General features: G+C 40.9%; 1 protein-coding gene and 1 long non-coding RNA gene across 3 annotated transcripts in view; one reads left to right on the forward strand and one right to left on the reverse strand.

Annotated features, from left to right (window-relative positions):
- The window catches only part of LOC117526700 (neuronal membrane glycoprotein M6-a-like), a 44,411-nt gene extending 23,056 nt beyond the window's left edge, over positions 1-21,355 (forward strand). Inside the window, exons 2-8 of the mRNA XM_034188754.1 lie at positions 1,399-1,591; positions 8,942-9,098; positions 11,380-11,533; positions 13,936-14,012; positions 14,203-14,268; positions 18,348-18,520; positions 20,768-21,355. Of these exons, the coding sequence (XP_034044645.1) occupies positions 1,399-1,591; positions 8,942-9,098; positions 11,380-11,533; positions 13,936-14,012; positions 14,203-14,268; positions 18,348-18,500 (800 nt within the window). The 3' untranslated portion in view covers positions 18,501-18,520; positions 20,768-21,355. The remainder of the gene's footprint in view (positions 1-1,398; positions 1,592-8,941; positions 9,099-11,379; positions 11,534-13,935; positions 14,013-14,202; positions 14,269-18,347; positions 18,521-20,767) is intronic.
- A 1,342-nt stretch (positions 21,356-22,697) lies between these two features.
- LOC117526701 lies at positions 22,698-25,767 on the reverse strand. Of its 2 annotated transcripts, none has more exons than XR_004565333.1 (2): positions 25,745-25,767; positions 22,698-22,936 (listed from the first exon to the last, which is right to left on the reverse strand). It is a non-coding gene; the product is annotated as an uncharacterized LOC117526701 (long non-coding RNA). The 2 variants fall into 2 exon arrangements; XR_004565332.1 differs by lacking the exon at positions 25,745-25,767 and adding an exon at positions 22,993-23,136.
- Positions 25,768-27,588: the final 1,821 nt, after the last annotated feature.

Raw genomic sequence — 27,588 nt, forward strand, 5'->3', positions numbered from 1 at the left:
ATCACACACCCCATCCCGGCCACTGCTCACGCCACCCCCTTTCCCCCTCCGGGGGCTGCGCGGTATTTAGCTGCAGCAGGTCCCTGTTCCCCCAAGCTAGCGGCGGTGCGACTCCAGTTGCAGCGGCCTTCACCCACTTTGCCTCAATTCGGATGACGGACTGCTTCAAGTTTAGTGCACATAATGTCAAATGTATATGTGTTGTCTTTCATTTTGATGTGTGCCATTATTACGGTAAACAAGTAATAATTATGGATTAATTGGTATATCTTTTCTGAGGCAATTGGAGTGGAAACGTAATTGCCCTTTTTTGGGATCAATAAAGTTGTCTGAAGTCTGAAGATTTATGCAGATCTGTGTTATAGTGACGCCGAGCAACCACGGGCAACCGAAAGCAAAAACCAAACTCAAATTGATCTGCTCTTTCATGATAAAAATGATATTTACCAGTCACCTCCAGAAATTTGGAATGTCAGGAATTCAATAATTAATTCAACATATATAATTTGAATTAATTTCAGAATTAATTGCAGAAATCCTGGAGGGTCTGAGTTACAGTTGTCCTGAAAGGTTTAATCCTCTGTTCTGCTCCATTATTAATATTGTACCTTTTACAATGAGAGTGATGTCCTGTATGTGTAAGTAAGTCCCTTCGGCTGCTCCCTTGTTTGCACTCGGGGTCGCCACAACAAATCCAAGGTGGATCTGCATGTTGAATTTGCATAGGTTTTTTTTACGCCGATTCCTGACGCAACTCCACATTACATTGAGAAATGCAGCAGGGGTGGGATTTGAACCCAGAACCTTCTGCACTGAAACCAAGCGCATTAACCACTTGGCCACCACCCCTGCGATGTCCTGTATGTGTGCTGGCATTATATCAGCTGTGGAATACATGATTGTGCTTGTTAATTTTTTTGTTCTCTAGAGAATAAATAAAGGCAAATAAAGTTAAAATATCAATCAATCAATCAATCAACTTTTTTCTTATATAGCGCCAAATCACAACAAACAGTTGCCCCAAGGCGCTCAAAATAGAGACTGATCATTAATCATCTCACTACTAATGTCACCCATTTAAAGAATAGAGTTTGGATTGCAGTTAGGAAATGTTTTGTAGAACTTTTTACATCGGATGTTTGAAAGAAGACGTTGCAGGAAACCCAGTGTGCCACTTGTATCACTGATGGAGCATCTCTTCCTCTGGAGGTTCATAGTTCGTTAGAAATGTTTTTCATTTACACTTTGTTTTCATTTATGTTACTTCCCTCGGTCAGATTACCATTATCAACAACATATGTGTCTCACCGTCATCAAATTTTCTTAATGTGTGATCTTAATGTGTCATCATTTGGGTTTCCACTGATCTTGTCTTCTGATGTGTGTCATTTGGCCTAGGCTGTAAGGAGTGCTGTGAGCGATGTGTTGGCAGCCTGCCTTGGGCCTCTCTCATTGCGACCATCATCCTGTATATGGGCGTGGCCCTATTCTGTGGTTGCGGCCACGAGGCTCTGAGTGGCACCGTCACCATACTGCAAAACTACTTTGACGTTATCAGATCCCCTGGAGAAACACTCAGTGTTTTTACCATGTGAGTATCTTTATTTGGCAGGTCCGTGATAAAGTGACAAACCAGTATATCTTCTCCATGGGAAAAATGTGCACCTGTCCTACGTGTTTTCCAACTCTCTCTACCCTACCCTCAACTAATTAACTTAGTCAGGTGTGCCCAGCCAATCAAGAGCAGGGAAAAGATAGGAGATATTCAGGAGCAATGTCAGGGACCTCTGGTCTAAGGGTAAGTTCAGCTGAAGTTCATGGTCATAGGTGAAGGTTGGAGTGGTAGTTGAATAGTTTTGCCTTTTATTCACATCCTTCTGTTGTGAAAGTGTAGTGACACGGACCCACAACAGGGGGCACAAATGAACGGCCAATAGATGAGCCAAAAAGTAACAATTTAATGTTGTGAAATGTGCACAACGAACATACAGACAATCTCAGAATATAATTACAGTCAATCCACAAAGGTGACGTGTGGGCAGGCTCGAGGATAGAAGACGTCTGTCCTGAGAAGAGCCGGAACCACATGATTTCCGCCGCCACAGAACCTGGTGAATACTGGAGCCGCCAAGTCCCGAATTCCCAGGTGATCACCGTCCCCGACTGTCAGATCTGGTACTGCTGGCGAGAACAAAGACAGTCAAGTGTGGGTGTGTGTACACCCAGTAACAACAACGGTGGGAATGCCACCTCCACCTCTCACTCAATACGTTGCAGCAATCCCTCAGAGGAAAAAGAATGCCGTCTTGCACAGCCTCCACAAACTAAGGACCTGCAAACACTCACAATAAACAGATTCAGAAAATACCACAAAAAGGCTAAGGATATTACCTCTAATGAAGTACGATATCTCGGCGATGAGGTGGACATGACGTCTGGGTTTTATGGAGTGCGATGATGTAGAATGTGTGACAGCTGTCAGGAATTAATGAGTGACAGCTGTCACTCCCGGCTGTGTCCGTGGCGGCAGCGCCCTCTCGTGCCTGAAGCCCACACTTCAGGCAGAGCGCCCTTTGGTGGTGGGCCAGCAGTACCTCCTCTTCTGGCGGCCCACACAACACCTTCTTTACTATAAAAGTCCCAAGCAATGTTTGCTTCAGGACAGACACTTCCCCACAAACCCACCAGAAACCTGGTCTAAAGATATTCTGCTACACATGAGGTGCAAAATTCAGATACTTTGACACTGTGGTGCTGATTATTGGATTAAGTCCACTTTCTGAATAGCAGTGTGCCAGTTCTTGGTGCACCTTGGATATTAAATAGGATAATAATTGGCTGGTTTATTTCATGTTATGCCCAAAACATGCCTACGACTACTTTGTGCTGAGATTAACTATCGTGTTAATAGCAGTGGGGGGGTAGACACATCCCAAATGCTCTACCACAATATACTGTGCACTGTGCACTTTGGATGGTGCACTACTTATTCATAGATCCTTAAGACAGGTCATAAAGTCAACAAAATATTCACTTGTGAAACAAAATATTAATACTAGCTTCCTTGTGGTTGGTGCAATTAAATCAACTGCTCAAGAACAGAATATGTACGCCTGAACCACAGAGACATACGTACACTAAGGGCCCAGTCACACGGCGATAACCAGATGAAGGATAAAAAATTAAAAAGTCCCAAATCGCTGAGAAAAAAGTGGATGAAAGATCCTACACCTTTCCCATCACCGAAAAGCCTGCTAATCAAGAGCAAAAAAGGAAGGAAACAAAACCTAAACTAACGAAAGAAAAACCATGCGAATGTCGATATCGACGCTTTAAACAAAATCAAACCGAAACATTCACAATGATGTGACCGAAAGCAGCCAGCTTTGTCCTCATTTCTGCAGCACTTGCAGGTGCAGGATTTTGTTTGTCTCAACAACAACATGTCTGCACACGCAGACCAGCCACACACAGTTGAAACATGCATACATGGTTAAAATAGTTGATAATAGTTGATAACATTCGTACCACTATTGTTTCTGTATGAAAATGCTGCTTTTTCATGCCAAACGTGGTTGATTCATTAGCGATGCAAGGATGTTTTGTTCAGCTCGTTGGAGCTTTAGTTATTGATTTGGTCAGATATAGTCAGCCTTCGTTCGATCCGTCGGCCTTAGGAGGTTGAACGAAGTTAGACAAAATTCAAACAAAATGCTAACATTATGAAAAATAAGCAAACGATAGGAAACCGTCAAGAAAGAAAGCAAACCGAAATACAGATTGAGGTTGTTGTTGGTTTTCGTTCAAATTTTTCAACAGTTTACAAATTCTGACGTTGCACCAGCTGCAGGAACGAAGGTTAAACTATGCGTCCAAAAGTCAATGAAAGTCCAGCTTTCTTGTTTCGTTTGGGCTTCGTCGTACTTCGTTAGTGCCGTGTGACCGGGGCTTAACTTGATGTTGATATCAGTGTATGAGGTCTGTCAATAAAGTATAGGTCTTTTTTATTTTTTTCAAAAACTATATGGATTTCATTCATATGTTTTTACGTCAGACATGCTTGAACCCTCGTGCGCATGCGTGAGTTTTTCCATGCCTGTCGGTGACGTCATTCGCCTGTGAGCACTCCTTGTAGGAGTCGTCGTCCAGCCCCTCGTCGGAATTCCTTTGTCTGAGAAGTTGCTGAGAGACTGGCACTTTGATCAAATTTTTTTCTAAACCTGTGAGACACATCGAAGTGGACACGGTTTGAAAAATTCAGCTGGTTTTCGGTGAAAATTTTAATGGCTGATGAGAGATTTTGAGGTGATACTGTCGCTTTAAGGACTTCCCACAGAGCGAGACATTGCGCAGCGGTCCCAGGCCGGATATTCCACTGTTAAAGGAGATTTTTGTTGTGAAAGTGTAGGAACACGGACCCACAACAGCGGGCGTAAAAGAACGGGCAATGGATAAGCCAAACAGTAACAATTTAATGTTGTAAATTATGCACAACGGAATACAGACAACAATCAGTTTGGGACTATAGTCAATTACACGTTGGGTGACGTGTGGGCAGGCTTGAGGATAGGAGACGCCCGTCCAGAACCGAGCCGGATCCCACACGGGCCTCACCGCCAACGGATCTGAAGAACACCGGAGCTGCCAAGTCCTGGGTCCCCAGGTGGTCACCGTCTCCAGCTGTCAGACCTGGTACTTCTGGCAGAGAACAGAAACAGCACAGGTGAGTGTGAGTACGCACACTCTGTAATCCCACAGTCTGTGTTCTGTAAGGAGGGAGCACCTCCACCTCCAGTCACACACACGTGCAGCTCCTGTCTAACCACTTATCTGGTTGGGGTGTGAAGCGAAGCCGTCGCTGATCACACCAAACGCCAATCCCACAGATAAGGCAACACCCACAGGAAAACGGCTGCAAAGAAGTTCAGACTATTAGTCAGTGTTTTCGGTTTAGCAGAGAAAATTATCTCCAAGGTTGCTGATTTCTCGGCGGGGAGGTGGAGTTGCAGTCCGGCCTTTATGGTGGTGGTGATGTGGATGAGTGACAGCTGGTGCTGATGACGAGTAACAGCTGTCATTCCCGGTTGCTATGACGCCCTCTCGTGCTTGAAGCCCGCACTTCAGTGAAGCTGGCAGCTTCAGCTTCACTGCGGCTGGACTGAGGATTTTGAGTATGGTGAAAGGTCCATTGTATCTGTCCTTTAACTTCGGGGATTCCACTTGCAGGGGAATGTCTTTCATGGAAAGCCAAACCTCCTGCCCAGGCTGATACGTAGGGGCCGGGGCACACCGGCGGTCTGCATGGTTCTTGGCCCTCGTCCGGGCTTTGAGCATGGCAGAGCGGGTGGTACGCCACACCCGACGGCACCTCCTCAGATGGGCCTGGACCGAGGGCACCCCGACCTCTCCCTCCTCTAGCGGGAACAATGGGGGCTGGTACCCCAAACACACCTCAGACGGGGAGAGGCCGGTAGCAGATAATACTTGGCTATTATGAGTGTACTCGATCCAGGCCAGATGGTCACTCCAGGCCACAGCAGAGGGCCTGCTCCAGTTCCTGATTCGTCCGCTCTGCCTGCCCGTTCGTCTGGGGATGGTACCCGGACGAGAGACTTACGGTAGCCCCCAGTTCCCTGCAGAAGCTCCTCCAGACCTGGGAGGAGAACCGAGGACCACGATCCGAGACAATGTCCGATGGAATCCCATGCAGACGCACGACATGGTGGACCAGGAGGTCTGCAGTCTCCTGGGCCGTCGGGAGCTTCGGGAGGGCCACGAAGTGGGCCGCCTTGGAGAACCGGTCCACTATCGTGAGGATGGTAGTCATGCCCTGGGACAGCGGGAGGCCATGACAAAGTCCAGGCCGATGTGAGACCAGGGGCGATGAGGCACGGGCAGAGGCTGGAGGAGGCCTTGGGCCTTGTGGTGGTCGGCTTTGCCCCTGGCACAGGTGGTGCAGGCCTGGACATACTCCCGGACGTCGGCTTCCATAGATGCCCACCAGAAGCGCTGCCGGACCACTGCCACGGTCCTTCGCACCCCTGGATGACAGGAGAGCTTGGAACCGTGACAGAAGTCTAGGACCGCAGCCCTGGCCTCTGGTGGGACGTACAATTTGTCCTTCGGACCTGTCCCCGGGTCCGGGCTCCGTGTCAGGGCCTCCCGGACGGTCTTCTCCACGTCCCAGGTGAGGGTGGCCACGACAGTGGACTCGGGGATGATGGTTTCCGTCGGGTCTGACAGCTCGGTCATGACCTCCTCTTCATGCACCCGGGACAGGGCGTCAGATTGTTGGTTTTTCGTCCCGGGGTGGTAGGTGATCCGAAAGTCAAAACGCCCGAAGAACAGTGACCAGCGGGCTTGCCTGGGGTTCAGACGCTTGGCGGTCCGAATGTACTCCAGGTTCCGATGGTCCGTGAAAACCGTAAATGGTACCGATGCTCCCTCCAACAGGTGTCTCCACTCCTCAAGAGCCTCCTTCACCGCAAGAAGTTTCCTGTTGCCAAGGTCATAGTTCCTTTCGGCCGGGGTCAACCTGCGGGAAAAGTAGGCACATAGATGGAGAACCTTGTTGGACTCCCCGCTCTGGGATAGCACGGCTCCTATCCCTGAGTCAGAGGCGTCCACTTCAACTACAAACTGGCGATTGGGATCGGGCTGCACCAGAACTGGTGCAGTCGAGAACCGTCGTTTCAACTCCCTAAATGTGGCTTCGCACCGATCCGACCAGGTGAAGGGGACTTTTGTGGAGGTCAGGGCTGTCAGGGGGCTAACTACCTGACTGTAGCCCTTGATGAACCTCCGATAGAAATTTGCAAAACCGAGGAACTGTTGCAGTTTCCTACGGTTTGTTGGTTGGGGCCAATCTCTCACCTCCGCAACCTTGGCCGGATCAGGGGCGACGGAGTTGGAGGAGATTATGAACCCCAGGAAGGACAAAGAAGTGCGGTGGAACTCGCACTTCTCGCCCTTCACAAACAGCCGGTTCTCCAACAACCGCTGTAGGACCTGACGTACATGCTTGACATGGGTCTCAGGATCCAGAGAAAAGATGAGTATATCGTCTAGATATACGAAGACAAACCGATGCAGGAAGTCCCGCAAGACGTCATTAACCAACGCTTGGAATGTCGCAGGCGCATTGGTGAGGCCGAACGGGGTGTTAAATGCCGTCTTCCACTCGTCTCCCTCCCGGATCCGAACCAGGTGATAAGCATTCCTAAGATCCAATTTTGTGAAAATTTGGGCTTCATGCAAGGGCGTAAACACTGAATCCAACAGAGGTAACGGGTATCGGTTGTGAACCGTGATCTCGTTCAGCCCTCTGTAACCAATGCATGGACGGAGTCCGCCGTCCTTCTTGCCCACAAAAAAGAAACCAGCACCCATCGGGGAGGTGGAGTTCCGGATCAACCCGGCAGCTAACGAGTCCCGGATGTAGGTCTCCATTGATTCGCGTTCCGGACGTGAGAGGTTGTACAGCCTGCTGGATGGGTACTCAGCGCCCGGTATCGCTGATCACACCAAACGCCAATCCCACAGATAAGGCAACACCCACAGGAAAACGGCTGCAAAGAAGTTCAGACTATTAGTCAGTGTTTTCAGTTTAGCAGAGAAAATTACCTCCAAGGTTTCTGATTTCTCGGCGGGGAGGTGGAGTTGCAGTCCGGCCTTTATGGTGGTGGTGATGTGGATGAGTGACAGCTGGTGCTGATGACGAGTAACAGCTGTCACTCCCGGTTGCTATGATGCCCTCTTGTGCTTGAAGCCCGCACTTCAAGCAGGGCGCCATCTGGTGGTGGTGGGCCAGCAGTACCTCCTCTTCAGCGGCCCACACAACAATTTTTTTAATGAAAGACGTGCGGGCAGATTGCAGCACCGGCTCGCAGCCGCCGCGACGCTCCGCCACAGGAAAAACACCTCTGTTGGAAGCCTTAAGGACAAGTTGGAACATGTCCAGCTGTTAAACAATTTCTCATATACTCACTCCACTGAAAGCCATCAAAAGCCGCCTGGATTTTACAAATGGTTATCAACACGGAGGTGTTTTTCCTGTGCCGCCGCACCGCGCCGGCTGCGTCCCGATGCGCGGACCTGTCCGCACGTCTTTCATTAAAAAAATCTCCTTTAACAGTGGAATATCCGGATAAAATGCTGAAACCAACTTATTCTGAAACTTCTCTGTTCTCTCACGACGTCCTGGATCAATAGAGCCTGAAATGTGGAGGTTTTCAGCTTGAAACAGGCTGACGACGGCGCCTGGGACCGCTGCGCGACGTCTCGCTCCGTGGGAAGTCCTTAAAGCGACAGTATCACCTCAAACTTTCTCATCAGCCGTTAAAATTTTCACTGAAAACCAGCTTAATTTTTCGAACCGTGTCCACTTCGATGTGTCTCACAGGTTTAGAAAATATTTTGATCAAACAAAGCGCCAGTCTCTCAGCAACTTCTCAGACAAAGGAATTCCGACGAGGGGCTGGACGACTCCTCCCACAAGGAGTGCTCACAGGCGAATGACATCACCGACAGGCGTGGAAAAACTCACGCATGCGCACGAGGGTTCAAGCATGTCTGACGTAAAAATATATGAATGAAATCCATATAGTTTTTGAAAAAAATAAAAAGGACCTATACTTTATTGACAGCCCTCGTATTGTTGCTGTTTTCTAAAAGTTGTTGTCTTTCCCTCTTTGGTGATTGAAGCATCTTATTGACACATAACTCTGCTATCTAACATTTCTATATGCACCTCTACAGATACACCCTGCTGCTTCCATCTGTCTTGTTTGATCTCTTTGCAGATGGTTATTAAACATAATGTCATTAGATTTGCCTATTTTACGTGAAATATCAGCTTCCAGCAGAGATGCAGTGTCGTGTTATTATAAAGAATCACTGCTCGGTGAATGGTACATTGAGTTTGCGTGTATTTCCATCACAGCATTGACATTCTGAAATACATCATCTATGGACTTGCTGCTGGATTCTTTGTGTTTGGCGTTCTGTTGCTGGTCGAGGGGTTTTTCACCACCGGAGCTATAAGGGATCTCTATGGAGAGTTCAAGATCACCGCCTGTGGACGCTGCCTGACTGCATTTGTAAGACAACCCACTCAACAACAAATTTTAATGAAATGAACCAAAATTTTGAGTAATTTTTATTAACCTTTCCTGTAAAGTGGGCAACAGCAACAACAAGTCTTGAACATAGATTTGTCATGGCTAGAAACTGACAGTGTAGTCGGTTTTATTGTCTTAAAATTTCCAAACTAGGGTCCAGATGAATTCGTATGAATTCAGGTAAATCAATGGGTAAGACAACTATGAAGACAAACATTAATATTAAAAAGTACTCTTTTCATTAAAGGTGCCTTTAATTTATTATTAATACTGATCTGTACACAAGCGGTGACTTAATATGAACCTTTGCCTGCTACAAATAAATCCCCACACAATAACGGTAACAAAATGAATCTTCTACAATGCAAAAAGATTGCCTGTTCAATAAAGTGCCCAACTGATTCAATAGTCTTGATCTTAAATGCTATGCAATGAGTTAATCCTCATTAAAATACATGTGTGTAAATTTTATGTTAATCAGTAAGAGTATTTAAAGTGACAGTGTTTAACTGTTCAGCATATTCACATTACAGTAAAAGTCACATGTTATGCTGAAGGTAAAATACCATTGTACAATTTTTTAAATGCACTGAGGGAGTATATATGTATAGTCTGCTATAGTAAGTTCCTTCAGCTGCTCCTTTGTTTGCACTCGGGTTCGACACAGCAAATACAAGGTGGATCTGCGTTTTGAATTGACACAAGTTTTACGCCGGATGCCCTTCCTGATGTAGCTCCACATTACATGGAGAAATGTGGCAGGGGTGGGGTTTGAACCAGGAACCTTCCGCACTGAAAACAAGTGTATAGTCTTCTATACATAGTGTATTATACACAATTTATTTGCAATTTATATGTACAATTTTTGTGCAATATCTTGTGCAATGTTACCAGTATCTTTTTGGTTTGTTTGTTCATCTTTTTTTTTTTTTTTTACTTTATCTTGGGAAATGAAATCTGATGGCTTTGACACCATCAACCAAAAAAATAAAACCTTCAAACATTTCATAACAGCTGAGATAAGTTTTGCTCTAAAGGAATCGGTCTTTACCATTTGAGAGCCTCCATTCTGACAATGAAAACAGGATTTTTTTTTTACCTAAATAATTCAAAAACATTAAATTATTCATTCTATAAGTATTCATCCTCTTTAATATGACACAATTAAATCATCAAGACTACAGCCAGTAGGTTGTAGAGGTCACACAAAAGTGAAATCTACATCACCTGTTTTCAGTTTATGAATAGTTTCAATTTATGACGCATCGATATTGTTTCAAATCCCAAACCAGCAAGACAAAAACGCAGGTTATTGAAAAGCATAAATCAGGTAGTCGATACTAAATAACGTCTAAATTACTGAAAATCACTTGGCATCTGAATAATTCATCTGTCAAAATCTAAATGGCTAAGACATGATAACTGATGGACAAGCTTCAGTGGTTCACTTTAGAGAGCTGCAGCTTCATGACCAGTCACACCTTTTATGGCAGAGAGACAAATTAAAGAGTCTTTGGTTATGCAAGTTTGTCAAAAAAAAAACAAAAAAAAAACACAGTCTACATTTATGAAATGTCACATTTAAAAAAAAATAAATAAACAAGTGACTATTTCAGTTGTTGGTGTTTTGAAGCTGTTTTATGAAACGCTGCTTTGTGAAGTTGATGTTTTGGACTGTGATCTGTTTAAAAGCATTTCGATGATGTGCAGTTTATTTGAATAAATAGAACAAAAATTTAGTACAATTCATTCAGCACCAAAATGAGCATGTGTATCACATGTTCCCCAACCGTTTCTATGCATTAGCTTTCAGCTTCAGCCCCCGGCTGCTCATTAGTATTGGCTCAGGCAGATGGCAGAGAACCTTGTAGGAGGAAGTTCTGCATAGCGACGGTTGATAAGCACAGATTACTCCGTCGCTATGCCATGGATTTTGTAAATGGACAAATTACACTTATAGATGCACAGTAGATTGTGTGTGTGGGGGGGCAACATATAAAGTAAAGAAAAATAATTAATTAATTGCTGCTTAAATTAGGTATGACATGTTTTATTTGTTTTGCAATGTGTATAGGTAACCAAATTGTACATGTAATATGAAGTTATTTGTGCAATGAATGCATAACTGTTAATGTAATATTTTTCTCAGTTTGAATTAAAAGCCATATATTATATATTAATTTTGTCATTAATTATCATAATTGAAGACTGTAGCATGCGGTACCATATTTGTCACTCACTGCCTTACCTGGGTTTACAGTTGATGTTCCTGGCCTACCTGTTCTTCCTGGTGTGGCTCGGAGTGACGGCGTTCACCAGCCTGCCGGTTTTCATGTACTTCAACGTGTGGTCCATGTGTCAGAACAAGAGCATGATTGAAGGAGTTGAGTTCTGCCTGGACCTGCGCCAGTTTGGTAAGATGGCTGGATGAAAGGAAGGAAGGAAGGAAGGCTGCATGGGTGGATGGATGGATGCACCAATGCATGGGTGGAAGGAAGGAAGGAAGGAAGGATGCATGGGTGGATGGATGCACCAATGCATGGGTGGATGGACCAAAGGAGGGAAGGAAGGAAGGAAAAATGGATGAATGGGTGGATGGGTGGATTGATGAATGAATCCATTGATTCACCAATGCATGGTTGGATGGATCAAAGGAATGAAGGAAGGAAGGAAAGATGGATGCATGGGTGGATGGATGTATGAATCCATGGATGCACCAATGCATGGTTGGATGGATCGAAGAAAGAAAGAAAGAAAGAAAGAAAGAAAGAAAGAAAGAAAGAAAGAAAGAAAGAAAGAAAGAAAGAAAGGTGGATGCGTGGGTGGATGGATCAATGGATGGATGGGTGAAGGAAGAAAGGGAGGATGCTTGGATCTGTGAAAGGCAGACAGGTATTACTAAAGAAATTGTCCAAACCGATGATTTTCATCATCTGACATTACCTTTAAATTTATAATAGATTTTCATTTCATATGAATATGTGAAGTACAGAAAAAGCTTTGATGTAAAAGGTACTTATATAGTAATATTATGTGCCTGTCAGAGTCTGAGCTCAATGGCCCAAAGCACATGCAATAAGTTTAAAGAGGTGCTATTCAACAGTTTTTATTGTACTCACTTTAATTCAAATATGTAGAGAGAATGGAGCAGAAAATGTTTTTCCTTTGTCTTTGAGTTTGAAGCTCAGTGAAGTTTCACTATGTTTGGAACAAATTCTTTAAAGCATTTCTCCTTTAGGTCAAAAATACAGTAGAAGTGTTTTTCTCCTGAGTCCTGTCAAATTGTGCTTAAACACTCACTCACTCATCTTCAACTGCATATCTGGGATCGGGTCGCAGGGGTGCTTATACAGCCATTTTTACCCACTGTCTCTCCATTTTGAGAGCCTATAATAAGTAAGAGAGAACCTAAGTACACTGAACAAAAATGTAAATGCAACACTTTTGTTTTTGCTCCCATTTTGCATGAGCTGAATTCAAAGATCTAAAACATTTTCTATATACACAAAAGACCTATTTCTCTCAAATATTGTTCACAAATCTGTCTAAATCTGTGTTAGTGAGCACTTCTCCTTTCCTGAGAAAATCCATCTCACCTCACACATGTGGCATATCAAGATGCTGATTAGACAGCATGATTATTGCACAGGTGTGCCTTAGGCTGGCCACAATAAAAGGCCTTTGTTTATATAGAACATGTTTTAGACCTTTGAATTCAGCTTATAAAAACTGGAGCAAAAACAAAAGTGTTGCATTTATATTTTTGTTCAGTGTAATATTGTTAATAGAAATGATTTTTACAGCCAGTTTTCTTGACAGAAACCTCAGGAAATGGACACACAAACATTTCCAAGTCACTGAATATGTCTTGGACTTAATTTACATAAATCATTAAGTAATACAAACAGTATGGTACTGTTTGGTAAATCTTGACTGGAGTAGGCAGTGTAAGAAGGAGATGAGTGAGGGAAGCCACCAAGACACCGCTAGCAATTCTTAAGGAGTTATGGGTGTCTGTAGGTGTGGTCAGAGAAACTGTTGATAGTTCAGCTTTTGTCTGTTGCACTCCCCAATTACAGTTTCATACTGGAGTGGCACAGAGAAGATTTTCATACACTACACGTCTTCACTCTAAGCCTTGCTCATGACTGATGTCTTCTGCAGACGAGAAAAAATTCACACGTGCGAGAAGGTTCCCTACACCTCCTCATCAAATGACAACTTTCATGATACGTTTGTTTCCGTGGGATAAAATAAGGTCAGATACTTTTTGGATGCACCTTGTCTGTTCGGAGGTGCATTGTCATATGAATGGCCGTGATCTGATGTTGCAACGTCTGTTCGCTATACGCTATGCATTTGTTCAGACTGACGTCACCTGCAGAGAAATGTTGATGAAGGCAGAGTAAAACATTTTCTGGAAGTGTCCCCGCTGACTCACTGAACAAGCGGTTTAATAGAAATAAAATACATCAGCGACCACTGATCGTGACCACATGTGCGCGGATAGACTTATAATCATGAATACTTTGATGTTGTGTTGCTGAACAGCAAATTAAATAGCATGCAACATGTGCTTTAAGTTTTTCACCAGCAAGACACGCAGGTTTGGGCCTTATAAAATTATGATGTAGATCTCAAATTTGCCATCTTGTACCTTTTTTGTTGTTATTGTTTTTGGTTTTCTTTGTTTTGCCACTGAGTGTGATCCCAAATTTGTGCCAATTTTTTTCAGTCTGTCTGGTGTATCATCTCCTGGTTTAATAAATGTCAGAGAGAAGAATGGAGGTTTGATGGTAATGTTTCTATTCATCAGGGGCTGTGACCATCTCTGAGGAAAGGAAGTTGTGTTCAAGGACTGAGAAGTTCACCCAGATGTGTCAGTCCAATGAGGTAAGACAAGCCGAGAACATGGCAGCATGTTTTCTCGCCGTCACTGTACTTGCAGGCGACATGAACATAACTCGCAAGCAATTCAATTCCCTTAATAATATGCAAATGAAGCTGCAGTGATGAGAGAGGCACAGTGGCAGTAAACATTTATATTAAGTGTTTCCATGATGAGTTTTATTGTTTGTTACAGCTCGACCTGACCTTCCATCTGTTTGTGTGCGCGCTGGCTGGGGCAGGAGCTGCTGTCATCGCCATGGTAAGAACCATTATTACCTCCATGATGACAGTTATGTTTCTATCAAGGCTTTCAACTGCTTCAAGGAACAAAAACTAAACCAGATATTTTGTCATTTTTTTTCTAACGTCCTTGTACAGAATAACCAGTTAAGTTTTTTTTTATTGTTATTATTTATTTGTTACAAATTAAAATATTTTGTTTGCAGTAACTTATTGGGTCTGAGTTCGCTTCATGTCTTCCTCTGAACACGGTGCATATCTTTGATTGGCAGAGACCAGTTTAGTAGCAACAGCTGATTAAAGAACATGTCGCACCAAAATCATAACAATTTAGATTTAGGCTGTTAGTGACCATCCAATGATCCACCGGGATTACTTTGTGCACTTCCGTGACTGGTTTCAAAGTATACGGCATTCGCAACAATCAGCTACGGAGACGTCCGAAAACAAAGCACTTGTGAGTACTTGTGTATTTCTGACAAGTGACGTCACTACTAGAAGCGTCCCAGTGTGTGCGCTTCAATGGAATGTAGCTGCTAACGTTAAGAATGGAGGCACAGATTAATTCCAAAGCTGGTATAAGCGTGATGTTGTGTTATGATGACTCATTTTTAAGTGATACCTGTCAATTTTGATGTAGTCACGGTAAAAGCTGTGGCTCCAAGAAGGTTGACGTGCATCTGCCGCCATAAACGCAGCCTGTCAACAACAATCTCTGCTCCAGGATCAGTTTTGTGCACAATTAATTATGAGTGTTCTTATCAATAAAATCCAAAAAATACATCTGCTGCCAGGGGAAAAGGAGCATCTCGTCAGCTGCACAGCGTGCACACACACAGCGAGCTTCGCAGCACATATACACACATTCTACCTCCAAATTTACACTCTCTCAAAGTAAAAAAAAAAAGAAAGAAAGAAATCTAGCCACAAAACACAAAAGGGGTAAAATCCTGAACATGCCAGACTCACCGTCGTGTTATGGATTAATTTCCAAATGCGTGTGCGTGGGATCGCCGGCTGCAGCTCTGCCTCTCTCTCAATCGTGGCACATAAAATAACTTCCATGAACTCCTGGAAATAATGTATTCTGACTTTTTTCAATGTAACAAATCCAACTCTGTGTCAAGGCAGTCTGTTAAAAACAGTGTCAGATGTCCCGACGTCCGAGTACACAGATTCAGTAAACCAGCATCCACACAAGCAGCGCGTCACCACATTTTAGGCTCCAAAATCTGACACTCTGAAAAAGTTAAGAGTTTCAGGGTGAAGCGTGTTGTCTCCTCTCTGTAAATCTGAGCCATCACTTTCGAACAACAGCTCAGAAGCTTCGTTTTTGGCGGAGCAGGTTCGTTCAGTCATTGGGATGTTTTGCTAATAAGTATATCACACACTGAAAAATGCAGAGAATTGCAGAGTGAGACGTTTTCTGGAAATGCACCTGCTAGAGTTGCTGCTCAGAGTGAGAGGAATAAAATACATCAGGGATCATTAATTATTAGCATATGTGTGCAGAGACACCTACAATCATGAGTACTATTATATACAATGACTGAGACATTAAAAAACGTGAGACATGTCCTTTAAAGTAAAATGTGGTCAAATGTGGCATGGTCTCCCTGTTTTCCAACCAGAGAAGCCAAATATTGTGTTATGTGCCTTAGAAATATTGGTTTTACACAGCAAATTCATCCGCATTTGAATCAACAGGCTAACGTAAAGAAAAATAATGTTGGAAAGATAACTAGCTTAGGCTAAACCATGTCTAGCTTGTTTACTGCAGCATTAATGATCGACTGTGGAGTAAAATGTAGCCTATATCAACAGAGAGGGGGTCAATACTGTCCTTTATTATATGGGATGGGATTTTGCCAACTTCTGATTGGCCCATTCGCCATTTTCTGAGCTGTACCACATGCCGAGTTGACCGCTGGTGGAGGCGAGTAGACCACGCGTGTGGATCAAGTACACCTCGTGTGCAGCGTAGCGCTAGCTAATCGAGCGATGCCTTCTATCGATAACGACCAATCAGATAACGCGATACAACGCCTACTTTGGCTGTCAGTATGTTGACAAGATGGCAGAAGACAGGTTTGCATCTGTTAGCGACGCTGACTTAAAACGGATTTTACATGAAAAAGATGCGAAGAACACCCACAGAAATACACAGTCAGCAGCCAACCTGTTTCGAAAGTACGTCACTGAAAAGGGACATGCGCCCAACTTTGAAACTTATGACAGACGGATGCTTGACGGAGTACTCGGTCGATTTTACGCGGAAGCTAGACAGGCGAATGGCGAACTTTATAAGAAAACAAGCCTGATGACTCTTCGTCACGGACTTAACAGGCATCTCCAGTCGATCGACGGGATGTCAGTTGGTGCAGTATGACAGTAATAATAAAGAGTTGAAACTTGAGATTAATTTTTCAGTTTTAGTATGTTTAACAAACTCCCAGTTTTCTTGTTTACCATATAATAAAGCAGTTATAGACTTTTGATTTCAGTGTAGTCCGCATAATCATGGGTACACTGAAATCAAAAGTTTATAATTGTATAGTGTACCTTCTAAACGTTGAGCTTCAACATCAGCTTTCTCAGTATTTGACGGACAGGTTAAGGTATAAAGAGAAATAATGTTGGAAATACTTAGCTATCTCCAATTAGACTAAACAAAGTGCTCAGCACAGACTAGCTTATTGACTGTCTTTAACTATATACCTATATCAATAGTCATTAGACAGTCTTACACGGAAATTTATTAACCAGTCTTTGATTTGATTCTTCTTCTTACTGGTTTGAGAACAATTTTAAGGTGAAACTCAAAACCGAAAACATGAAAATACCTGTTTTAAAAATCTGAAGTTCAATAACAATTTAGGGTGAGTTCGGGGAATGTTAAAAAAAAAAAAAGAAAATCTGGTTTGAAACCCTGGTCAGGAACTGCCAAAAGGTTTACATTCAGAGCCAATAGCTAAGTCAATACAGACAGTTTTATAACATTCAAACTACACATAGTTGTGTCAACCCAGTATATCATTTGGTTTGAACTGGTTTGGGAATATGTGGAATTAAAATTTAAATTCATTCACAAAGATGCAGCATTAATAATCGAAAGGGACGATGATGTGACTCTAACACTTTGTTTCAGGGACAGAAAATACCAGCTTTCAGGCCACTTTTGCACCTCTGGCCATAACCTGATGACCCCTCATTTTTGCAACCAAAGTAAATGAATGTTGTGTTTTTAATATATACCAGTATGAAAATATAGTTCGCTATTTTTTATGAGCATAATGTGTCTTGAAGGCAGTGCAATTTAAGTATCAGTTTGATTAAAGGAAAAAGTGCCTAATTAGAGCACAGAAATTGTAATTACGGTGGAAGAAAGTGCTGCTTTTGTCTTTGGTCTCTACAGAGCCTTAGAGCTTCTAATAGCTTCTCACTCTTTCTGGACTTCCACACATTAAAAAAAAAAGTCCCACCTGTTTCCCTTTCATTACGCACTACTGCCACTTAGTGGTAAGACTGGTGAATTAAAAAAAACAAACACTGGCAGACATTTTCTTCAACACTGACTTCATATTTGCCCAAATGTTTGTGCTTCAGTTTGTCTCTGTGTCTTAGCAGGATTATTTGAAAAATAAGGAAACTATTTTTATTCAACTTGGTGGATGCATTATTTTCTGTAAGGAGAACAATCAGATAGATTTTAGCTGTGATCCAGGTCATATCAAAAACATTAACGTGCTTGTACGAATATGACTTGTCATTTTTGTCCATTGTTATCTATTAGGACATTAAAAATACTTTTGCGGATTAAAAAAATAAGCAATCGTGCAATTTGCACGTAAAATGCTGTGGATTGTATGCACTGCAAAAAGATTGCAAATTGAGATATTAATACTGTCCAAAATAAAATACAGTGCCATCTTATGAGTTACATTGCTTTAAAAAAAAAATCGATAACATAGGAAATACATAAAATGCAAATTTAAAACGCGAAGGCAAAAATAAACAAATAAATAAATAAATCCACTGACCATTGTTGGTTGAAGGCAGTTGGGAACAAACTCTTTTTATCATCCATTCCCCTTTCAGGTCCACTTCCTGATGGCACTCGCCGCTAACTGGGGATACCTGAAGGATGCAAGCCGGATGCAGAAGTACGAAGACATCAAGTCGAAGGAGGAGCAGGAGCTGCATGACATCCACTCTACGCGCTCTAAAGAACGTCTCAATGCCTACACATAAAGGCACACTGCCGAGAAACGACACACACACACACTTAACCTGTCAAACACACACAAGAAAACAAATGCAAGTTCACCCTCGAGTATATACACACACACACACACACACTATGATAGCATTACCTTTATATGAAAAGACACAAACATATACGAGTACAAGATCATACTAAAAAACACAGAAACCGAATTCATTCCGGTGTCCCCATTACACATGGCTCAGGTGGCTAAATGTTAACATGTTAGCATCAACAATGACAAGTGATAGCATTCCATTAACTTTCACTTTAAAGGTCTAAAGTATTTTACGGACGTGTCTCAAGCACATGTCCACATAGCAACACTTTTAACCCATTTCATCGCAGTCTGGCGCAGTCGGTGTTATTCTGCATCTGTGTAGAGTAGCGTAGGGATTTTCACTTTCCAACACGTAACCATAACAGTAGTCAAAGATAAAAATTGCTGCAGGTTGTTCGCAAAAAGTAAAATTTCCAATTTCTGACACATCGCTTTAAAGGCTTCAGTCGGCACGTGTCTAACCAGAGATAGAAAAGCACTTACTGCCCAACAGTGATGGAATTCTAAAAGCGTTGTTTATGGATGGTTTGGCATCATAACATGTTGGTTTAAATGCAATGAAATATATATCTTAAAAAAAAAAATTAAAACAAAAAATCTCAAAAGATAAACTGATTCCCAGTGGGTTTTATGGTCCTAAAGCATAAACGTCTAAGTCTTTGTGGATTGTTAATCATTATAATTGATGATGTAAACAAGCATGGATAGACATGGAATTAACACAACATAATGTCTCACAAAGGCATTTAATGAGGTAACAACTGAACAATCTGCCCCTCCACAAAAAAGGCAAACACTTTTAAAAGTCACTTTGCATTGTGAAGGTGTAGAACAATCAACTACAATTAAAATGGGGAAAAGGATTACAGTATATTTGCAAACTTTATAATCCGTCATTATGTTTTGAGTGCAAAATGGCTCCTCAAAGTCCTCAACCCTAAGGCATTGTTTTTGGTTTTCAAATAAGCATGTTACAAATAGAAAAAAAAAATAGAGGAGCTGCTTTGCAATTTTAAAAAATCTGAAGTAGTGCAAAGGTAAGAGCTGTGAGAGTGTTAACCCAAAGACATGAAGACAAGATAATGTTGCAAAATGAACAGAAAAGGCCAAAGAAATGTTTAGTGGATTTGCTTGTTGTGTTAAGTGGCACAATATCAAGCAATAAATTAGTATGCTAAAAATGCAAATAAAATTTGCATTGGAAAAGAAGAAACTGCTTTAAAAAATATTTTAAGCACATTTATTATCACTCACCATTCTAATTTGTACATCGCAGATGCAGAATGCTAACAAAGTTAGCGTGCTACGTTACGCCAGTAAGCTACTGTATGGTACACACGGGTGAATTCGGGCATATCAGTTAAACAGGGAAAGCTGTCCAAAAGCGAAATCTGACAAAATCACTAAGAGCCTCAACACATGCGGTACACTCATCACGGACATTTCGACTCGCACACTCACATGTAGATGTGGCCGAACAGTTTGTGTTGTGGAGGCACTGTTGTTAGGTGGTGTCATGCTGTGTCGTGTCGTTTTTCTACATTTTGATGACAGACAAAATAAGTCTTCTGGGTACAAAAGGTAAATAGTACTTCTCCCCTCACCTTTTTTCCCTCCTTCCCATCATCTTTCAACAATTTTGCATCGATCCTCTTCATCTGCAGCCTGGTTTCAGTAGTTGCTGCTTTGGTTGAACATATTGTGCAGAGTATTTAAAATGACCTGCACTTATGGCGAGTGGATATCTAACTGTGAGTTTGTTCATAATGACAACATATGGTGAGTGATAAAATATGCAGATGAATTTTCTCGGTGTCTAAAATTAATAGCACTTAAGATTGTGGTGCAGTGTGGAAGAACGTCCCTTAACCAGCTATTGAAACTTGGCTTCTTCTTTTTTGTTTGTTTGTTTGTTTTTTTATCCTTTTGCCTTCATTCCCGGTTTGTACAGTTGTGAATCATCCAGAGACGGCACATCTTAGCTGCACAAAGTCTTTTTAACATGTGTCATATGATCAAATAAGTTTTTTTTCTCTCTTTTGGAATTCCTGCCACAATTTTATCAGTATTATTTATGTGTAGTTTTGAGGGATTATTTAAAGGGGTGGGCATGTTGAGTGGGGAGGATTAAATATATTTCACATTTTTATGTAATGATTTTGTATTCTAGTGGTTCTGCACATACCAACAAGCACACGCACACACACACACACACACACACACACAGACATATACACATTTGCACCAGTCTTATTAAGCAATTTTGGATACTTTTTTTTTACCGTTGGTTGTTGTTGCTTTTACATTTAATTTCAAAAGGCCCTATAGCGATCACTTTATTTGCCGGCGGAGTATTAACAGTCAGGGCTAATGTTACATTTATTATTGATGATAAGTGGTTACTCATACGTAGTATCAGACCTCACTTGAGTTGATGGTGTCTCTGATGATTTTTATTTTAAAGCCCAAACTCCTTAATTTTATTCTCAAAGTGGCAACCGAGTGGGAAGTAAGTCACTTTTCCGCAATTGTGGGCACAGCTAACCTTCACGTAAAAGTTGGCATTGATAACCGCTAATCTGCTAACTGAAACGTTAACTGTGATAATGCAAAATGTACACATCTCTAATACATTTATCTGAATCTGCAGATAACCTCTACCGGCTATTTTGTCCTTTACAAATTTAGCTTTGGCTTGAGGTTTTATTTATTGTTCTGAAACTCTGAAAAACAGACCTAAAACGGTAAAAATTTTAATATGTTGTAGCATAAACATGGGGGTTCCCAAAAAGATTCATCGTGCCAAGATCAGGTAATGATGATATATATAAATAATTAAATGAACAAATGAAAAAAATATGTTTCCATTTAACATAGTTTATTCACAGTATATACAATATTGTGACTAAACTGTATGTTAAATGGAAGTGGTCAGTGCACTTTTTTCCAGAGCAGAAGGTTCTTGGTTCAAGACCACTCCTGTCCATTCTCTGTCTAATGTGGAGTTACGTCAGGAAAGATATCCTGTGTAAAACCTGTGCCAAATCAACATGCAGATCCACATCAGATCTGCTGTGGCCACCCCACGTGAAAAATGGAGAAGCCAAAAGAACTTTTTTACTTATTCATGGTACATAAAGTACCGTTTTAACAATCCCAATTATTGCGTTTACTCTGGCTTGAACTTGTTTTCCTCCATCTCTTAGAGGTGATGGTAGTTGCCTTTTGATGATGGCTTGATTTTGCTCATCGGACCATTGTATAAACTCCAACAGGAATAAATGTGATTTTATGGATTGACAAACATTTTCAAACATTAAACTTTAGTTTTAAAAAAAAAGTTCGCTGATTTAAAGTTAGCGAGACTAAATTTATCAGAAGATAATTGGCCAGTTAATGGTTTTCAAAATTAGCTTAAAAGCTAAGGAAATGAAACAAAAAAGTTTGCTAAAACAGTTCGCTGATTAGCAAAGCAGTTAGCATTGATTAGCTGAACTGTGCCCACCACTGTTTTTCCAAAACAAAGATTTGGTAACATTTTGAAATGGATTAGCAGAGCATGACATCATCTGCAGTATATAGAAACAGTTCATTTTCAACATGTTGAAAAACAGTAGTGGTAGTTAAGGGACGAGTTGGTGCAGTGGTTGACTTGATTGCAGTGTTGTTGGGAATGAAGGGTCACATGGCTAAAGATCCTTTCTGATTATCCTTATGTTTGAGGAACTATCAGCTGTGCTTGATAACTTTCAACTGAAACGGTTCCCACTTTATATGCGGTGCCTCTATTTTCTCCTCAGGTGCTTCTGTGTTAATTCAAGTTTTAGTTCTAGAGTATACGCAGTTAAATACTTTCTAAGGGGATCCTTTAATGATATGCCAAACTGAATCTTAACGTTAGGGTTTTCATAACATGTGAAATCAATAGTAAGTGTGCAGGTTGGGGTTTAGGAACCAGTTTCTAAGTTTGATCAAGTGTCATTTATAGCTGTTTTAACCTTAATTATTAAAAACCTTAATTATTACTATTAAGATTCATAAGAAACTTGAATTGACTTTTGCCATTCTGTGGTATGATGCATTATTTTATGTTTTAATGCAGTGCATACGGTTATTTATTTGAAAATCTCTAAAACCCATCTTAGTAAAATGTAAGGTGTCGCCAGTGTGCAGGGTTTTATGTTTGTGTTGAGACAGTCATTAGAATAAGAGGATGTGTTATGAGATACAAACGAAACTAATGATTCTCTATCTGCCAGTAGAGATGACTGAGAGGGAATTTACATTCAAAATCATAACTGTATTGATGAAAACAGCTGTGATGATGATGATTTAGTAATTGAACGGTTTGATTTGATGATACTACCAGTTTGGACACACACATACACACACACACACACACACACACACACACACACACACACACACACACACACACACACACACACACACACACACATGCACAACTCTACATCACTCTGAGCCATAATTCTTTGTGTTTTGTCAATAACATTTCACAATTTAATTATCAGCATTGTTTATGTGAAACCATTTAAGTAGAAATTAATTTTTTGTGGGCAGTATGGAACACTGTACCTACATAACTCTGTATAAACATATACATACGTGTCAGACAGTTGAGGTGGGCAGCCAAGGGAATGATTTTGTTTTGTTACAGAGTCTGGAAAAAGTCATTCAGATTCCATCATACTGATCTTCTGCTCGCTGCAAAAGCTGCATTTACACATACTCAGAACGATGTTGTTTCATCTCTTTGGAACACAGTCAAAAATAAGAAAACTTGCTGTCTTCGACATGGTTTACATAAGGCTCAACAATCTAGGAATTTTGGATCGGGATCAACTTTGCATGCTTGTAGCCATATGATTTACAATATCTGAACTATATAAATATATGTTATACAAAAACAGAGGGGTTTTTTATACCTATGTCAACCGTTTTCATCAAAGATCAGTTCAGCGATTTTTGACAAAATTGACCAAATGTTGAAAAGTGCCCCATTTTGTTACAAAAACAAACTTTAATGATACAGAATCTGTAATTGTATTGTCAAATTGACACAAACATTCTCTTCTTCATTCTTCCTCTTAATGAGATTAACTATTTGGTATTACTTTATAGGGAATCCCTATTAAGTAATTGCCTGACAATTTTGTGACAAATTGATTGAAATGTGAAAAAAACATATCATATCTTTACCTGGAAGCGAGTGTAGCCGACATTCTGCTACAAATTCACATCAGAGACAAAATGCAACAACACATTCAATGTGTTTTTGTTTTCTTCAATCATTGATATTCTCATTTGCTGTGTAAATGCAGTTCAACCTGAAAAAAAAGAAACATTTAAAAAATAAAATAAAGTGCCAAGAGTGAGGATGAATGGAGACTCCAACAGACTCGTGTCCAGTTCAGGTGTGTCTCGGTTGCATCCAGTAAGTATTTTTAAGGGTCTAGTTTTACAGTAACGGTATTTTATCATTTCATTGCCTGACAATGGATGTCTTGTCAGTGTTTTTAACCTCAGATTTAAAAAAAAATAGTTTTTTGTGCACTTATTGACCATTGTGAGCTCCGTCTCTCTTATTCTTGGTGTGTAAGTGCATTAAGATGCCCAGTGTGGCACCTGTGTATAGTCTTGCAACATTGGTTATAACCTGAAGAAATAATAATGAAAACAAGTGAATTAATAATAATGAAAATAATCTTATATTAGGTTTTAAAAAAAGACAGCGAATCTAGTTGTTGTTTGTGGCATGGTTATGCATTCAATGGTCATCATTTTACTGATTAAAATGGTACAAAAAAAAAAAACCTTTTCCACTGGCGCTGTTCTGCTGTTTTGTTTTTCACTTTTCAATGTACAGTATTGCGGTTCCTGTTGTTTATGGTGTTGCTAAGCTAGCTTGCTTGCTCAGTAGTTGACCACCAGAGCAATATATTGTAGCAGTTTGTTAAAATCAAGAATATCCAAGTGCATGAATTGATGATTGCAAGTGATATGACCGAGGTGTTTTTTTTTATCATTTACGCTAACAAAGCAGATTTGCAGATGCGATGGAATGTATTGCTCTGGCCACACATTGTCCTCGCTCACATACTCTTCCACCCTCCTGGTATTTCAGGCTGCGTTTACACCACAGGTCCACATTCACATAGTTTGCATTTCAAATGCCTACTTTTAAAAGTGACTCATGTCTCATTTCCTGCATATGTGCGTCATCGGTTAATAATAAACACGTAACCTGGCAGCAAGGACCGCAAACATCCAACCTTATCGGGTTTATGCATAATAATGGAAGAGGCATGTTAGAAGCTGAAACCTATGTTTAAATCTTCAGTGACAGAAACAAAAATCAGATTTAATCTGAGGCATAACATTCCAGATGATCTGGATCATTATATAAAAATAGAGCAAAAACTGTGTACAGGAAGAAGATCCCAGCTAACACATAACGTTTTGGTAGCGTTATATTTAGGTTATGGTTATCAGAAATGTTCCTAGAACAATATCACAACATTATTACTTCATTTTACATATTGACAAGTCATGTTTATAATTGAGGGAAATTTGACAAATATGTTCATTCTAGTCTCACCGATTTCTTTCAATAACTAGATTACGGCTTTAGGTAACATTACCAGAATGCTCTGCGAACATTTGAATGAAACATATCTTTAGGTGACTTCATGTAAATTTACCAGAATGTTGTGGGAACCAAAAACAAACTTTCCTTAAAAATGTTCCCAGAACGTTAGACCTCTTGGGAACATTTGTGCTAACTATCAAACATTCTGGGAACCAAAAAAAAAAAAAAAATTCTTCTGAAACATTCCGTAAACTTTACACCTAATGTTCTGATAACATTTGACAAACGTTCTTATAACGTTTTGGGAACTTTATTTTGTTAGCTGGGTAGGGACCTTATTTTTGTATGATGTGCTGGAGAAGTTGTTGAGACGTTTACATAGTATGAATGCTTAAATTGTTATTAAAATCATCCTTTGCCATTTTAAAGTTGTAATAATTGCAATTTTGAAGTTATAGCATATATAGGAACTGAACAATAAGATAAATTTATTATTTGATTATTTTAGATGATAATATAATATTGGCTGTGATAGAATTCAGAGAATGCCATTTTGATACACACACACACACACACACATTAGTGTGCTTGGTTTCAGTGCTGAAAGTTCCCGGTTCAAACCCCACCCCTGCCACATGACTCCATGTAATGTGGAGTTGCATCAAGAAGGGCATCTGGTATAAAACTTGTGCCAGATCAATACACAGACCCACCTTGGATCTGCTGTTGACCCCTAATGAAAACAAGGGAGCAGCTGAAGGGACTTACTTCACCTTTATATAGTCCAAGCACAAATGTTCTGAAAATGTCTGGCCTAACGTTCTCAAAATGTTTGTGCTAGCGTTACTATCAAACGTTCTGGGAACCAAAAAGAAACTTTCCTTGAAAACGTTCTGGGAAACTTTACAGCTAACATTCTGATAACATTAGACAAACATTCTTAGAATATTTTTTGGAACTTTATTTTGTTAGCTGGGATGAAGAAGGAGTTTCTTTGTATAACGTTTCCATCTAGCAAATGCTCTATGCGCTTTCCAGTCATGCCTGACATTGATTCGGATGCATACTCTCACATCGCACAAGCTTAAATGAAAGTAGTCAAGTAGTTGCGCATTTAAGTCACACTGTCTTGACTGTGACATGTGTCCCGACCACAGGTTTCCCATGAACCAGAATCATCTGGTGCTTAGTGTTGCGAACCCTATCAACAGGAGAACTCCAAGGAGATCCCCATGTTTTCCCTGGCTGCAGCAGATAGATGGTTACTTTCGAGGGGTAGAGATGAACTGGCTGTCAGCCTGGGTGGTTGCTATCCAGCACCCCAGGTGGTTCTGTGGTGTGGTGGAAACGGTGAAATGCAGCACTTAGACAATCGGTCTTCTTCTACCAAACAAAGTCCATTTCAAATTGTCACCTTGACCAGGTGATGTAAACGTAGCCTATCTTGAAACAAAAGCACATTGGTTGTTTACCAGCTATGGCAATATTTTTTTAAACGTAGCCTATCATGAAACTAAAGCACATCGGTTATTTACCAGCCATGGCAATATGTTGTAATCAGGAAGAGAATGTGAGCTTTTTGCACTCCATCTGTCTCTCTTTTATTCTCTAAACCTGTGTGTCCTTGTAAAGATGAATATCTGTATTGATATGTACTAATCCTGCGTCCTTACAGTCTAATCCTGAACCAGCGCTGAACATGGATTCACATTACCATTCCATGATCCTGACTGCATGCATTAGTGCTGAGGATTTAGAAAACAGATGGTCCCAGCTGATTTATGATTTCTATATAATGTAAAATTTTAACTTTTCAAGAGAAATAACGTGACCTGTTTAACTGAAAATTACATTCCAAGTGATTGTTATTATTATTTTCCTATTTTTGCAGGGATATCGTAAATCTGCTCTGCCTGGCAGCATGAAAAATCACAACCGTGCATGAATTAACTGACTGAACTACACATTTAAAAGCTGATGCTGAGTCTATGATCCTACATTGATCATTGCGTGTTTCAGATCCAAGCATCGTATCAGTGGTGAGGTTGGCCATTTGGACGCTGGGAGTAGTTTTTTCTGTCTCTCCATAGTATAATAGACTTTTTGTACTTCACTCTAGTCGCTTTGTTGCAGGCTTTATCTGATTCACTGCTCCATTTTTGTACATATCTGTGCCAACAGCTTGGGCAGACAGTGGCTTTTTTTATTTGTAAAGACATAAACTTGCTTGCATATAAATAAAATGAAATAATACACTTGTGTACTTGTTAAAAAGAGAACAACTTGAGTTTGAGTCTTCATTTCTTGTCATAGAACTTTTGTGGTCTTGTAGAAAATTGTGTAAAATTCTGAGTGAGTTGTCATAATTGTAATATAATCAGCGATATGTTTGTTCAGGTTAAGT

This window comes from Thalassophryne amazonica, chromosome 15, assembly GCF_902500255.1.
Source record: "Thalassophryne amazonica chromosome 15, fThaAma1.1, whole genome shotgun sequence".
Taxonomy (NCBI): domain Eukaryota; kingdom Metazoa; phylum Chordata; class Actinopteri; order Batrachoidiformes; family Batrachoididae; genus Thalassophryne; species Thalassophryne amazonica.